Source organism: Gordionus sp. m RMFG-2023, chromosome 4, assembly GCF_954871325.1.
Source record: "Gordionus sp. m RMFG-2023 chromosome 4, tfGorSpeb1-WG-v2, whole genome shotgun sequence".
NCBI classification, from domain to species: domain Eukaryota; kingdom Metazoa; phylum Nematomorpha; class Gordioida; order Chordodea; family Parachordodidae; genus Gordionus; species Gordionus sp. m RMFG-2023.
This window is the reverse complement of record NC_088778.1, coordinates 22,599,521-22,613,603: the sequence shown is the minus strand read 5'-3', so window position 1 is coordinate 22,613,603 and position 14,083 is coordinate 22,599,521. Positions and strand designations below refer to the sequence as shown.

The following is a 14,083-nucleotide window of genomic DNA, read 5'->3' as shown; positions in this document are numbered from 1 at the left end:
AAATTGTGACCATATAATACACTATTGCTATATAAACTCACAGTGTAATTATGAGTGAGTGGAGAAAAATATTCAAATTTTAATATTCCCATAATGTTAAAAATATAAATATAGGATTAAGTGAACATAATAAACAATTAGAACTTGTGCGGCGTAAACTAAAAATTATTTCTAATTATAAAATATTTATAACTATAAATAAAATTACAAGTTTCATAAAAATATATTGAGAGTAACGTTTTGAATTTGATAATTGTAAAAAAGATATAATATATACCCATTCGCATAATTAAGAGTGGATATCTCAATACAAAATTAGCCTGTTCTCGTAAATATCATTTTAAACTAAAAAATTTCCTCCTACATACCCCCCCCCCTCTTTCCAGCCCAAAAATCTATACACGATATTACTATAAACAATCATTTTAATAAAAAATAAATGTAAGATAATAATTTTAAAAATAATGACTTCAAAATTTTTATTTAAAAAAGTGAAAGCCCAAAATTATTCTTCAAAAAATATAATATAGCCAATGGCCTGTAATATGCGGACTTAAAGACTTCCAATAAAATTTATGGTGAAAAACCAAACTATTAATTCTTCCCCCTCCACCTTTAGCAAAATACAGAGTACATCTATGTATGCAGCTTGTTATATAAAATTGTTTAATTTTAATTGGGATTTGTTGAAAAATCTTATTAGATTCCTTAAATTATTCAAAAATACAATTTTTTCATATAAAAAAAGAATGTAAGGCTAAATTTGTTCTCTTTTCCTTAATAGAATATCGAATCATTGTATCTTTTGTGCTATTGATAACATTGACATAAATTCTTCCGAACAAAACAGGATTAATAAGATGCTATCTTATTGTTGACTGACAAGGAAATGCTCCAAAACGGTGATAAATATGTTTATTAAAAATCTATACAGAAATTAATAAACTTCATCTAATTATAGCAAATTAACATGTGAGTTATAAGCTTTATCTTATTTTTTGAATATTATGGAAAAATTAAAATCAAGCCTTTCTATATAATATTTATTATACAGTGAAAATAGAGGAAAGATTTGTTTTTATTAATAACCTCCCCCACCCCCCATCATCGACGTTTCATTAAAGCATGGTTATTGCATTCATTTCCCATTTTTATATTTATTTGTATAGACATATATTACATAGAATTGGTAATGGCTTCTGACTGCCCTTTATTAATTTGTTGAGAGCAAATATATTTAACTTGATGAATAATAAAAAAATTAAAATATTTCTCATGATAAAACTATGGAAGTAAAGTATTAAGAACAAACTTATGTAGTGTATAACAAACTATTACTCATTTTTAAAAAAAAAATTATCCATTATATAAATTAAAGTAAATGATAATCATAGTATATGTATGTTGCTGATCTATTCTGTAATTATTCTGAATCCATATCCTTGATCATAGGTGGTTTGTTGGGGTTTTAATTGTTGGAATTTATGCTAGTTTTTATGTTTAAAAATATATTGTATAAAATTATTAATAACCATCTAAAATGATAATTATTAGTATAGTTGGCTTTGCGTATTAGAATTACAAACATTGGAAGCAGAGTTGTTAACGCCTTTTTAAAAGTAGCTAGCTCCCGCTCCTACCCTCTCAAAAGGAGCTAGCTCCCGCTTCAAGTAATGGAGTGCCACTCTATAGCCGCTACTTTAATTTTCATTTTTTAGAAGGTATACGATTCAAAATCATATTTTTTTATCAAAAAGCTTTATTTATATTAAATGATATATCAAAATATTTATAACCTTTTATTAGCTTTTAAAAGTAATAAATTTTCTAAATTAGAATCTAACAAACATCAACGCCTCTCTCCTAAGACCTGTTTTGCAATAGTAAATAGCACCCACAGGAGCATTAGGGGGAAGCTGGGTATTGTATTTTATAAAGATATTTTTTAATTCAGGAAATTTATCAAAAATAATTTTGGTATCATTATTTAAAAAATATTTGTCCAATATATTATCTTTTGATGATCAATTTAATGCAATCCAAAAAAATCTTCCAAATCAATTTGTATTTAAAAGAAAGATTTTTTACTTTTAGATGCTTTTTTAAATTGAAGCTGCTCACTTTTGAAAATTAAATAGTTTTATTTAAACACAAAAGACATTTTGCCCTTAAATTTGTTTAATCATTTGGACCAACATCTTTTAGAAATTTAAAATATTTTTTGTATGATGGAAATGGAAATTCGATTTCTTCATCTATGATTTCTAAATCCATAATATAAAACTATTTTTTATTATATATCTATAAAATAAATATTAATATAACTTACAAGATTTTCCAAAAAATTTTCAATATTAAAAGGAAAACTTGATGTTTAATATTTAAAATGATTAGATGAATAACCAATAAAACTAGGCTCAACATTTAATAATGGATAAATTTAAATAAAATAAAATTTCCTTTTTATTGAATTTTAATTAACAAATATTATTAAATTTATAAAATAAATTAAATTATACATTAAAGTTAAAGGAGCGGTGGAACGGCGCTTACCATATTTAATAATTAATACTTTACTGATGGTTGAGATTTTATTTTTTTATCACGATAATTTTTTTAAATATCGATATATTTTTTTAAAATATCTTGATTTTTTGTTGCTTGATTATATTTATTAAATAATAATTAAAATTTCAGGATAAAATAATTTTTATTTAAACTTTTATTTAAAGTAGTGGACTGAAGCATAGATTACAATTTAACAAACGTTTATATTGTATATTTTCTCAATTAAATTATATGTTTTTCGTGTCGTTCTATATTTATATTTAAGACAAATTTTATATAATTATTACAAAAATAAAACAGTAATTAACTTTCATAACTTTTTTAAAACCATAGCTGAAATGGGACATTTTAAAATTTATGAAACTGAACCAAACCATATTCGAACCGTATCCTTTTTGTTTTCGCTTGAGAATTATAACTAACCTTTATAGATAACGGTTTAGGCTGGTTTGCAGTAGATTGTAGATTAATATTCAGAGTTGTTAACGCTCCTTTTTAAAAGTAGCTGGCTCACGCTCTTGTTCCTACCTTCTCGAAAGGAGATAGCTTCCGTTCCCGCTACTAAATTTTTAAAAGGCGCTAGCTCTCGCTCCAAGAAATGGAGTGCCACTCCATAGCCGCTCCTCCGATTAACATTTTGTTTTAGAAACTACACGGAACAAAATCATATTTTTTTATCAAAAAGTTTTATTTATATTAAATGATATATAAAAATATTTATAATAATTTATTATCTTTTAAAAGTAATAAATTTTCTAAATTTGGATCTAACAAATATCCATGCCTCTCCCTTAAAACCTGTTTAGCAATACTAAACAGCTGCTTGAAGCGGGGTATTGTATATTATAAAAATATTTTTTAATTCAGTAAATTTATCAAAAATAGTAACTTTAATATCATTATTTAATATTTGTCCAATTTATTATTTTCCTGGTGATCAATTTTATGAAATTCAAAATAATCTTCCAAATGATTGTAGGGTTCCCGAGAACTAGTAGCTATTTTTGCTTCAGGAATTTATTTTTAATTAACTTGTATTTTAGTTCCATATTTTGTGCATTTTTTATCCATTCCCAATTTAATTTGAATGTAGAATGAATAATAGCCGCAAAGATATTTTTTCATTATAAACATTTGAAAACAATAGGTTATAGATAATTTATTTTTTATTTCGATTTCCTCTTCTATGATGTATGATCCATAATATCAAAAATTATTTTTTATCATATATCTATAAAATAAATATTATGACTTATAAGATTTTCCAAGAAATTTATAAAAAGAAAGAAAAACTTTATTTTTAATATTTTAACTGATTAGATGAAAAACCCATATAAAACTCGGTTCAACATTTAATATTGCATAAATTTAAATAAAATCTACATGGTATAACTTTACACATCTTGAGAAATTTTCTATTAAAAGAGGGGATGGCCAGTTAGTACCTGAACACTTATTTTGGATCTCCCTATAACACTTTCCGCCCATATTTTTGAGATGGAGAAAATTTTAAAATCCGGTATTATTCATAATATTATCATCATATAATAGGAATTAAAAAAAAAAAATAAGGCATATAATAAAATTTTTTTGGAAGACTGATAAGCTCAAAATTTTTGTATTAAAAGCAATTTATCTCATTATTAAAATCTCCCATCAAATTTATATAGCCCTTAAGATATTAAATTGTATCTATTATAAAAAAATTTTTATAAAAATATAAATTTTTATATTTGTAAAAATAGTTCTTAATATTATATTATTTTATTCCTAGAATTCACTTAAACGGATATAATTTTTTTTAGATAAATAGAACAACAAGAACAAAATTACTATAAATTCTTAATCAAAATTATAAATTCAACCTATTTTTTTGATAAAAATTAATTTTACATTATGAATATCTTGACTCTAGTAACCATTTTTGTGACACTTTTTCTATGCGTGGATTCAAATATAAATGAAAAGTTACCAATAAAAAATGAAACTCTATTCGACTTGACAATAGAAGCAAGTGATGATGAAAAGGCATCTTACCGAAATTATATATCTATAACTAAAACCCATGTCAGGTTTAATATTTATTATTCTATATGAGAAATAATAAGCCTCTTAAAATTATTTTAAAAACAACGTTTTAGTTATTCCGCCGTCGATTCGGAACAATTTTCCGCTCAAACATTGCATTAGAGCTAGCCTTTTGATTTAAATAATTTTTTAGATGATAATATTCGATAAATCTAAACATGCAAGATGTTAAACGGCTCGATTTGAGCCGATTTTAAAAATAGCTTACTCATTATTTTATTTAAAAAAAATATTACACAAGCTTAAAGATTTTTCTCATAGATGGCACAAGTATCTAGACATCTATTGGCGAAATCTCGGTGATCAGATAATAATTTTTCTGGGTAAAATATTGAGTTACCTGTTTTTAAAAATCGGCCCAAAGGCAGTTTAACAACACTACATGTAATCATTCATAGAACTAAATCTTATGACAACGTACAATACTCTTGAGAATATTTTTGTATTAGTGATATAATAAACTTATTACAATATGACATGATATCGATATTAAAATCATAAATATTTTAAAATTATATTTTTCTGACAGATTTATGCTCGATTATAGCAAACAAACAAATTGTAAAACATGTCACAATAGGTAAAAGTTTTAATTTAAACCCTAATATGTTTACAATTATAGTATATTACTGAAGTCGATTAGGAATTCATGCTAGATTATTCTCTAATCCCATTTTAAACTAATAATTATATTATATATATTTACCCTTATTCACACTAAATTTATATTATAAAACTTCTTTATCTCAGATACCCATGCTAATCAGAGTATTAAATTTTAATGTAAATTCTCTAAAAATACTAGATATAAAGTTATAATACTCTGTATAATAATATTCAAATGAAATGATGATGCATATAAGATCGATCCTTACTTAGATTCTATTATCGTATTAAAATAAAATTATATGACTAATAAATAATAAAAATTATTTAAACAGATATAGAGAAAGAATCATTGACGGTTATTGTGGCAGGTAATAAAAAAATATCATATTTAAATTTACACATTTTTATTCTAATTAAATTCAAAGAATCACTATTAGAACACTGAGATTCAATTTTTTTCTAAGCCAAAATTTGACCTAGCCAAAATTTATACTTACTTTTAAGCTTGAGCTTTGCTATTTTTAATTAAAAATATAAACACATTTTTATAATTATTAAAATAAGGTAATTACGAATTGTTAGTAATTTTCATATTTTTTTAAATAAAATGTAAATATAATTTTTTAGAAATTTTAAATCTTCCTGGCCCGGCCCTCATGGCCCAAATTTTTTAATTTTTATGGGCTCAAGGCGCTCTGAGCCCGGCTTCGACTAATATTAATGATAGGACCGGGATTGGACCCGGCTCCAATCTATGGGGCCCTAACATAAATAGACATTTGCATCAAAATTGTCTACATCAGCATTTAAAATTATCGACCTTTAAAATTATTGTGTTTTTGAATGTTGAAAATAATGGTTTCGTTAAATTGTATATAAATAGAAAATATTGAGGCATATTTTCTATTTATATAGCCATACATTTACAAAAAAAATATACTAATATAATATACAATGAAACTATAAATTCTATGATGAATCCGAACAAAAATCCTGTACTAAAAGACCCGAACAAAAGTGCTCCAGGCAAAAGACACCCGACAAAAATACCCATGAATAAAAAGGAACTAAAGAAAGTTACTTTAATTTTAGAAATTTGCTTAAATGCATTAAAAAAAGATATTTCTTTTTAAAAATATCACTAAAATATTATTAAAAATTAGGGTATTTTTGTCCAGCGTCTATGTTCATGTATTTGTCTAGGACATTTCTCCGTGATTCAAGTTCAATTATTTAGTCATCAGTTAGTAACTGAACAATAATTTTATTTACCTTTGATCTTAATTTTGAAATTCAAATTTATTTTGTTGTTTTTGTTTTCTAGACCTCATACTGGTAGTATAAATGATCATAAGCTGTTGAGACAAATCAACGACGAACAGGGACCTATGTTCTTATTCAATAATGATATCATCAAACAAGAAATTCATATTCCTACTTGCCAGTAAGAATTTTCTTGCTTTATTATCAAAATAGTTTATAAACATTAGTTATTAAATCAAAACTTTGATTGAATATTTCAAAAAGTTTAAAGATTATTTTGTTACATATGGTATGGGTTTACAAAATTAATGTTAAATTTTTAAAGACCTGATTTAACTGGAATCGGGGTTTAGAGTGCCTACCCTCTGAATTACAGACAATTTCATCATTAATTTAGTTTATTATTTATATAAGCCAAAATTGTCTGATGGCACAGGGTAGACACTACACTCTATACATATTATAATACGATTCTGACATAATCAGATTTTTTTTAATATAAAGCACCCTTTATAAACGATTTTAGTTTTAAAGATTTACTAAACCCTTACAAAGTACATAAATTAGATATTTTTAAAAACATAAAAAGCTAAAATATTGAAATATTGCATCATCTTATTCTATATAATAATGGACAAGAAAATATATTAACATAGAAATAATTTTTAAAATATAACTTAATTGTTAGGTGCAGAATTATCCACATGCCATCTTTTAAATATATCTTACTATATACTACTATTTATATATAACAGGGTGAAACAAATTTGCTGTACAGGGGACCAAATTGGAATGTCCTCGGCTAATGCAAAAACTATCAAAAATGTCCTATTCTACAGACCTGCCATCAATGGGAAACAAGCTTGTATAGTGTCTAGAGATCTTCGAGTTCCATGTTGTGAATGCCAATTGGTAATTAATATATTTTTGCTTGGTTTTTTCAAGAAAATTGGTAGTTTTTAATTTTTATCTTATTTTTTTTTATTAAATCTGTCGTGATTTACAATTTTCAGCATTAATTATTAACATAAAACTTTCACATCTTTCCAAATTAATTTGTTTGTAGAAGACTTTGCATTTTTATAAAATGAAAATTTTTCCATTGTTTGAAAGTTCCCCATTTAGAACTAAAACTTCATTTTTAATTTATTCTTTATAGAGATGCCCCGACCTCAGAAAGGATATAAACGTAAATTATGTATCCCAAACAAAGGTTAGTACTTGTACAAAATGGTGTTGATTGCCGAGTGACACGAAATTCTTCAGAATTTTTCATATTTTATAAATATTTAATTTTTTTAAATTTATTTATTACATATGTAATATAATATAATAATATTTATGAAAGATCAATAAACAAAATATTTTTTATATTGTTATTTTTTATTTACATTTAAACTATATATCAGAAACTTGCAAGCCCAACTAGACATTCTTTTTGTTTATAAAATTAATGGTACACAGAGAAAATTTTAGCGCAAAAGAATTATCGCAAAAGCATGGCCGCGAATGTCGATTACCCCAAAATGTTATTATAGCAAATGCATTACCATGAGTATAATATCGCGAATCAGGCGTGTACGCAAGAATTTGGTCTGGGGGGAGGGGGGATAATAAAATTTTTTAAGAAATATTATTGTTAATTAAAAATACTAAACATAAATTTATTAGGACTAATAACTTTTCTAATACACAATTTTAAACTAATGTAAATTAGAAAAAAATTATATATATAAACCGGCATTGAAAAACTATAAATGTGAATTATAAAATATAAAGTGAATATAACCAGGATATGAATCACTAAATGACCCGAGCCTTTAAAATATATAAAGTATAAAAAATTTAAATGTTAGAAATATAAATTAATACACAAAAAGTTTCTTAAGAATAATTGTATTTTGTATGTTTTGAGCTAATTTTTCAATTATCTATCCTTGCTTGGCGTTAGATGCCTATGAATATTCAAAAGATCCGAATCATTCATTCTACTTTCAGAAGTTGTATTTCATAGGTATGTTTTTCAGAGACTTGCAGGCCCGGCCCCCAAGCCGGACCGTATTTTAATTTTTTTAAATATACCCGGGTCGGGCCCGATTTTTTTTTAAAAAACACCCGGGCTGGGCCTGAAAATTTTTTAAAAAAAATATCCGGGCCGAGCTGTATATTTATAAAACCAAATATTCGAAATCGCCATTAGCTATAAAAATCAAAAATAAATATAATTTAATGGGAAGAGTTGCTAATATATATAACCATTTTAATACATTGGGAATATAATCTAAAATGTGTTTGAAATAATTCCAAGCATCCATAGCATCTTTCGATCAACCATAGTTAATCTTTTAATCATAGTTATTCAGCTAATAAGGCATTATAAGATATTTTAATATCTTCATGATAAAAATCTAACAAATATTTAATTTTTTTTCTATCATTATCTGAAAATAGTTGGAAAGGCTTTTGTGGAAGTAATATCTGCGGATTTGTAAGTGCTGCATGATGAATTAAAAACCATTTTTATTTGGGTTATTAATGTATGTAAGAGAGGGGACATTTGTTTTATAATACTCTTTTACTGATCCTATATTAATTTGACGATGAGCTTGCTTGCTGCAAGTCGAGGGGGACAAATATTAAACACGTATAACTCTGCTTTTGACTCAACAATAACATATAAAATATGAAATTCTTCCATTTTCTTCATGTCAATGTCATGTTTTTGAAAAGTATTACATAAAATAGTTGTATAATTAAATAATACATTCTAATGAGAAAAAAATTTGGAATAAGTATTGAATCCAATAATTTTCTTGCTTCTAAGTAAATATTTCTTTCAAGCCATTGTGATATTTCAGTTATAGCATTAATAATCGGCTCTTCTAACTCCATAAAAGCTTTTCCTGCTTGATGGTGGAGACTCGATCTCGTTGGACAAGTTTACAATTTCTTTCTCCCTATTAGACAAGGAGTTTCAGAGATAATTATTATTTGACTAGAAATTTAGATAAATATTACGCCACTAAAATTTGAAAATAATAGGTAAATTACGCCAAGGGAAACTTGAAATCGAAATTAATTGATAAAATAACTTAGATGAATGTGTTAAATAAATGTAATTAAATATATATATGAGATAGGAATAAATATTAACAAATATAAATTAATATTAACAATAATATTTTTGAAAAATATAATCCGGCATCTGCATTTTTTGGCCTTGCCCCCCCCCCCGCTGTGTACGCGCCTGTCGCGAATATGTTGCTGTCAATGCATTTTCGCGAATATAATACCGCGAAAATATTATAGCGAATGCATTATCGCGAAAATATTAGAGCGAATTCATTATCGCAAATGCATTATCGCGAATACATTATCTCAAATTACATCAATTGCAACATCGGGAATTGAATTGATGAAAATTACATTTTTTTTATTTATAGGCCTTTAGACAGACTAAGTTGAACCTAAAAATTTGGGCTTGGGTCTAAAATATTTTTTTTGGAAAGGCCTAAAGCCTTTGATTCTTTGACTCAAAATAAAAGGAATCTAAGCAATAAAAGAGATTTCTCTAGGAATAGGGTAAAGAAATTAATTTTTTATATTCATTATTTGTTTAAATATATGCGTTTAGTTATATTTCAAATAAATTGAGGGACATTACAGGCGGCCTAAAATAAAAAAATTGCTAGGCTATAGCCTAAAAATAAATAAAAATTTTGGATGAGCTGCCGAAATAAATTAAATTTGCAAGGTGCTAAGAAAATGCCTTGTTTAAGACATTGAGCCAAACAGATAATTTATCCTCGGAAATTATTTATCTCTTACATTCGCCGAATGCATTCGCGATCATGCATCCGTTAGAATGCATTCAGATATTTTTTTCTCTATAATGTATTTGCGATAATTCATTCGCTTTAATATCTTTTCACAGTAGTCAACATTCGCGATAATGCCTTTCGCGAAAAATATTTAGCGGTAACGTGATACGAAAATGAGTATTTTAAATAAATATTTTGAATTTATTTTGTTTTAGGTTCGTGATGAAAGTTGTTTTTCTACATAAATAATAATCTTAAGAGAATGTCTTTAAATAGATACTTAGATGTAATACTATATTATAAAGATAAATGAATAAAATTTGTATAATTTAATAAAATATAAATTAAAGCAAGATATTTTTCTTCAGAAACGTATTCCGAAATATGGAACAAAACGTGAACGGATTATATTTTTTTAGCCGGAACGGTATGGGAACAAGAACTCAAAAATAATTTTGTTATTGGGTCCCTGACAACTTAGGGTAAGTATTATTATGGTTCTGAATGGCCATAAAAGCTTATCAAATATATTAGTCTAGTAAAATTTCTATTGAAGTAAGCATGTTTAAATTTAAAAATAATAATTTAAATAGATGAGTCTAATGATAAACTGATATGCTATGATTAATTGAAATGGTGTATAATTAAGCCTCTGAATATTTAAATCAAGAAATACTAGCTTTAACTTCTTATACATATATTGTTATATTAATAATGAAATTTGTAAATTAGACACTATAATCAGTTAATATGGGGGATAAGGCCTGACAAAGCATACCGGCCAGAAAAAATACTTTCACGTTAATTCATTTAGCGCAGAAAATTTTATAGTTAAAGCTATGATTCAAATATATTTTTAGAGATTAAGGACTTGGCTACGCGTAATATTAAAGTTGATTGATTAAACCCAATTTTTAACCCCTTTTTTTTACAAAAACAAATCTCTGCCCCTGAAATATTTTTTAAATGCTAATTGTTTTATTTTAATTTCAAAAACTTTTTAAATATTATTCTATTATTTATTGATTATTTACAAATGTTTTTAAAAAATTTTAATACTGCTTGCAATATTATGGCTAAGTCCAAAATATCAAAAAATACGATTCGTAAGCTTTTCAAATTTTATAGACAAATATATATAAAAACACCAAATATTTTGCCATTATTAAAAATAAATATAATAAATTTTTTATCGGGGCTGGGTTGGGCCTGAAAACATAAACTCCGAACCGGGACGGGCCGGAAAAATTTTTGAAAAAAAATTTGGGCAGGACCGTATAGATGCTACATATGCCTCTGACAAAAATAAAGTTATCTCCAAAATATAATTCTAAAAAATTTCAAAAATTTAACATGGACTTAGCTAAGTAAAATAGAAATATTAACATCTTGTCTGTTCTTCGTTCTTTATAAAACATTCATTAGTTTTAAAAGAACGAATCCAATAAAATTTAATTAACAACATCATTGATATTCAGGAAAATAGGTTAATGATGCTTACTACCAAGTGAATGTATGAAAATTCTAAATACCAACCTAATTTGCTAAATACCGACCAAAATTTATTAAAATGTAATAAGACCCTTATTATTTAATATATTAATACGGAATCACGTGGTCGAGTCCGGCATCCTATATATTATCCCCCCAAGGATGGAACCACCAAGTTAGAATAAGAAAAAAAACATTCATATTCCCGTGATTCGAACCCGGGACCATAGGATAAGTAAGCCAAGCTCTTGCCTACTAGGCCATAGAGGCTTTCCAAAAATCACGATTTTTCAAATATATATTGTAAATATATTTGGTAGTGCCTGCCTATCCAAATGAAAAATGAACAAAATTCAAATTTGATAGGTAGTACCTTAAGGTAGTAAGCATCATTAACCGGAAAATACGCCATCCTCCTAGGGGTGGGGTATAATAGAGACAATGGGCGGAGTCTTAACCTGTCCATTCAATGTTTTTAAATTTTAACGCCTTAACCATGTTTTTCGAAAAAGGTTACCAACCAACTTGCCCTGTTTACCCACCCATAAGAAAATTTATTTGATTAGTTTTCTTTCATTCAGAGTTGTTAAGGAGCGGCGCTACATTTTTTAAGAACACCTGGAACGCCCCTATTTTTAAAATTGGAGAGCGGGAGCTAGCTCCTTTTAGGGCTGGAGTGGAGGAGCGCCGCTCCACCACTCTTTTAAATTTAATGTATAAATATTTTTAAATATTAATAATATTTATTAATTAAAATTCAACAAAAATGAAATTATATTTAATTTAAATTTATCCATTATTAAATGTTTAGCCGAGTTTTATATTGATTATTCATCTAATCATTTTAAATATTAAACATCAAGTTTTCCTTTTTATATTAAAAATTTTTTGGAAAATCTTGTAAGTCATATTAATATTCATTTTATAGATATATAATAAAAAATAGTTTTATATTATGGATTTAGAGATCATAGATGAAGAATTGGAATTTCCATTTCCATCATACAAAAAATATTTTAAACTTCTAAAAGATGTTGGTCCAAATGGTGTTTAAATAAAACTAACATTTTCAAAAGTGAGCAGCTTCAATCTTAAAAAGCATCTAAAAGTAAAAAATCTTTCTTTTAAATACAAATTGATTTGGAAGATTTTTTAGGATTCCATGAAATTGATCATCAGGACGATAATATATTGGACAAATATTTTTTAAATGTGCTCCTGTGAATTGCCTATTTACTATTACAAAACAGGTCTTAGGGGAGAGGCGTGGATGTTTGTTAGATTCTAATTTAGAAAATTTATTACTTTTAAAAGCTAATAAAAGGTTATAAATATTTTTATATATCATTTAATATAAATAAAGCTTTTTGATAAAAAAAAATATGATTTTGTTCGTATATCTTCTAAAAAAATGAAAGGAGAGGCTATGGAGTGGCACCCCATTACTTGGAGCGGGAGCTAGCTCTTTTTAAAAATGTAGTAGCGGGAGCGGGAGCTAGTTACTTTTAAAAAGGAGCATTAACAACTCTGCTTTCATCATATAAGGTATCTTTTTCTGAAGAATTAACTAAACATTAAAATAATAAATCTATATATAAAAATAAATTCACAAAAATTTTAACAAGTTAGGCTGGGCATAAATAAATTTCGGATCGGGCCCGGCAACTTGTGCAAAAAGTCTTAACTAGCAGGGCCTGACTTTGCAGATCTCTGCAAAATATATATTTAAGAAATTGACTGTAAAAATGTGTAAAAAATAATACTATCCAACTCATAGGATTTCTAATGTTCTGGGAAATGCGATTGGAGATGAAATCAGCAAATCTCTAGCCCTATTTTTTGATCAAAATGAAAGTAACTATTTTTAAGATTGTTTCCCTTCCGATATAAGTTTTGAAGAACAACGGTTCTAAAATTTCCAAGGGCTAAAGTGACAATTTACATAAAAATAAAAAAATTATAATAAAAAAAAATAATAACACCAAAATTTTAAATTTATTCAACTATTTAAAATATAAAAAAAATATGTATAATACCATAAAAATGATAAAAATTTATTAGTTTAACAAAAACAAAAACAAAAATAAGTTACATAGAAATGATAACCTCTTTTCGGCAGAAATAAGTTTCGTTGTAAAAAAAGTGTCATATTCTATCAAAGTAAAATGTTATAAATGATTCTATAATGTATACAATAAATAAAATACGATTTTAAATTTTTCATCATTTTATCAATGATTTTT

At 26.0% G+C, this 14,083-nt stretch overlaps 1 protein-coding gene and 1 long non-coding RNA gene across 3 annotated transcripts; one reads left to right on the top strand and one right to left on the bottom strand.

Annotated features, from left to right (window-relative positions):
• Positions 1 to 324: 324 nt before the first annotated feature.
• LOC135928023 (uncharacterized) lies at positions 325 to 7,831 on the bottom strand. Its single transcript, XR_010572226.1, has 3 exons — positions 7,206 to 7,831; positions 2,992 to 3,217; positions 325 to 1,487 (listed from the first exon to the last, which is right to left on the bottom strand). It is a non-coding gene; the product is annotated as an uncharacterized LOC135928023 (long non-coding RNA).
• Positions 4,451 to 7,876, top strand: LOC135928022 (uncharacterized). 2 transcript variants are annotated; one of them, XM_065464342.1, is made up of 6 exons: positions 4,451 to 4,640; positions 5,186 to 5,236; positions 5,598 to 5,633; positions 6,590 to 6,709; positions 7,284 to 7,440; positions 7,688 to 7,876. In XM_065464342.1, the coding sequence occupies exons 1-6, from the start codon at positions 4,465 to 4,467 to the stop codon at positions 7,766 to 7,768; spliced, it is 621 nt and encodes a 206-aa protein (XP_065320414.1). In that variant the 5' UTR covers positions 4,451 to 4,464; the 3' UTR covers positions 7,769 to 7,876. The 2 variants fall into 2 exon arrangements, with proteins under 2 accessions (XP_065320414.1, XP_065320415.1); XM_065464343.1 differs by lacking the exons at positions 4,451 to 4,640; positions 5,186 to 5,236; positions 5,598 to 5,633 and adding exons at positions 6,227 to 6,341; positions 6,429 to 6,508.
• Positions 7,877 to 14,083: the final 6,207 nt, after the last annotated feature.

What these genes read in the sequence shown, in the direction of transcription:
- LOC135928022 (XM_065464342.1), top strand. Translation starts at nt 4,465, where the DNA reads ATGAATATCTTGACTCTAGTAACCATTTTTGTGACACTTTTTCTATGC. An exon ending in ATAACTAAAACCCATGTCAG is followed by an intron (nt 4,641 to 5,185) that starts GTTTAATATTTA and finishes TTTTTCTGACAG; the next exon opens with ATTTATGCTCGATTATAGCA. An exon ending in ATTGACGGTTATTGTGGCAG is followed by an intron (nt 5,634 to 6,589) that starts GTAATAAAAAAA and finishes TTTGTTTTCTAG; the next exon opens with ACCTCATACTGGTAGTATAA.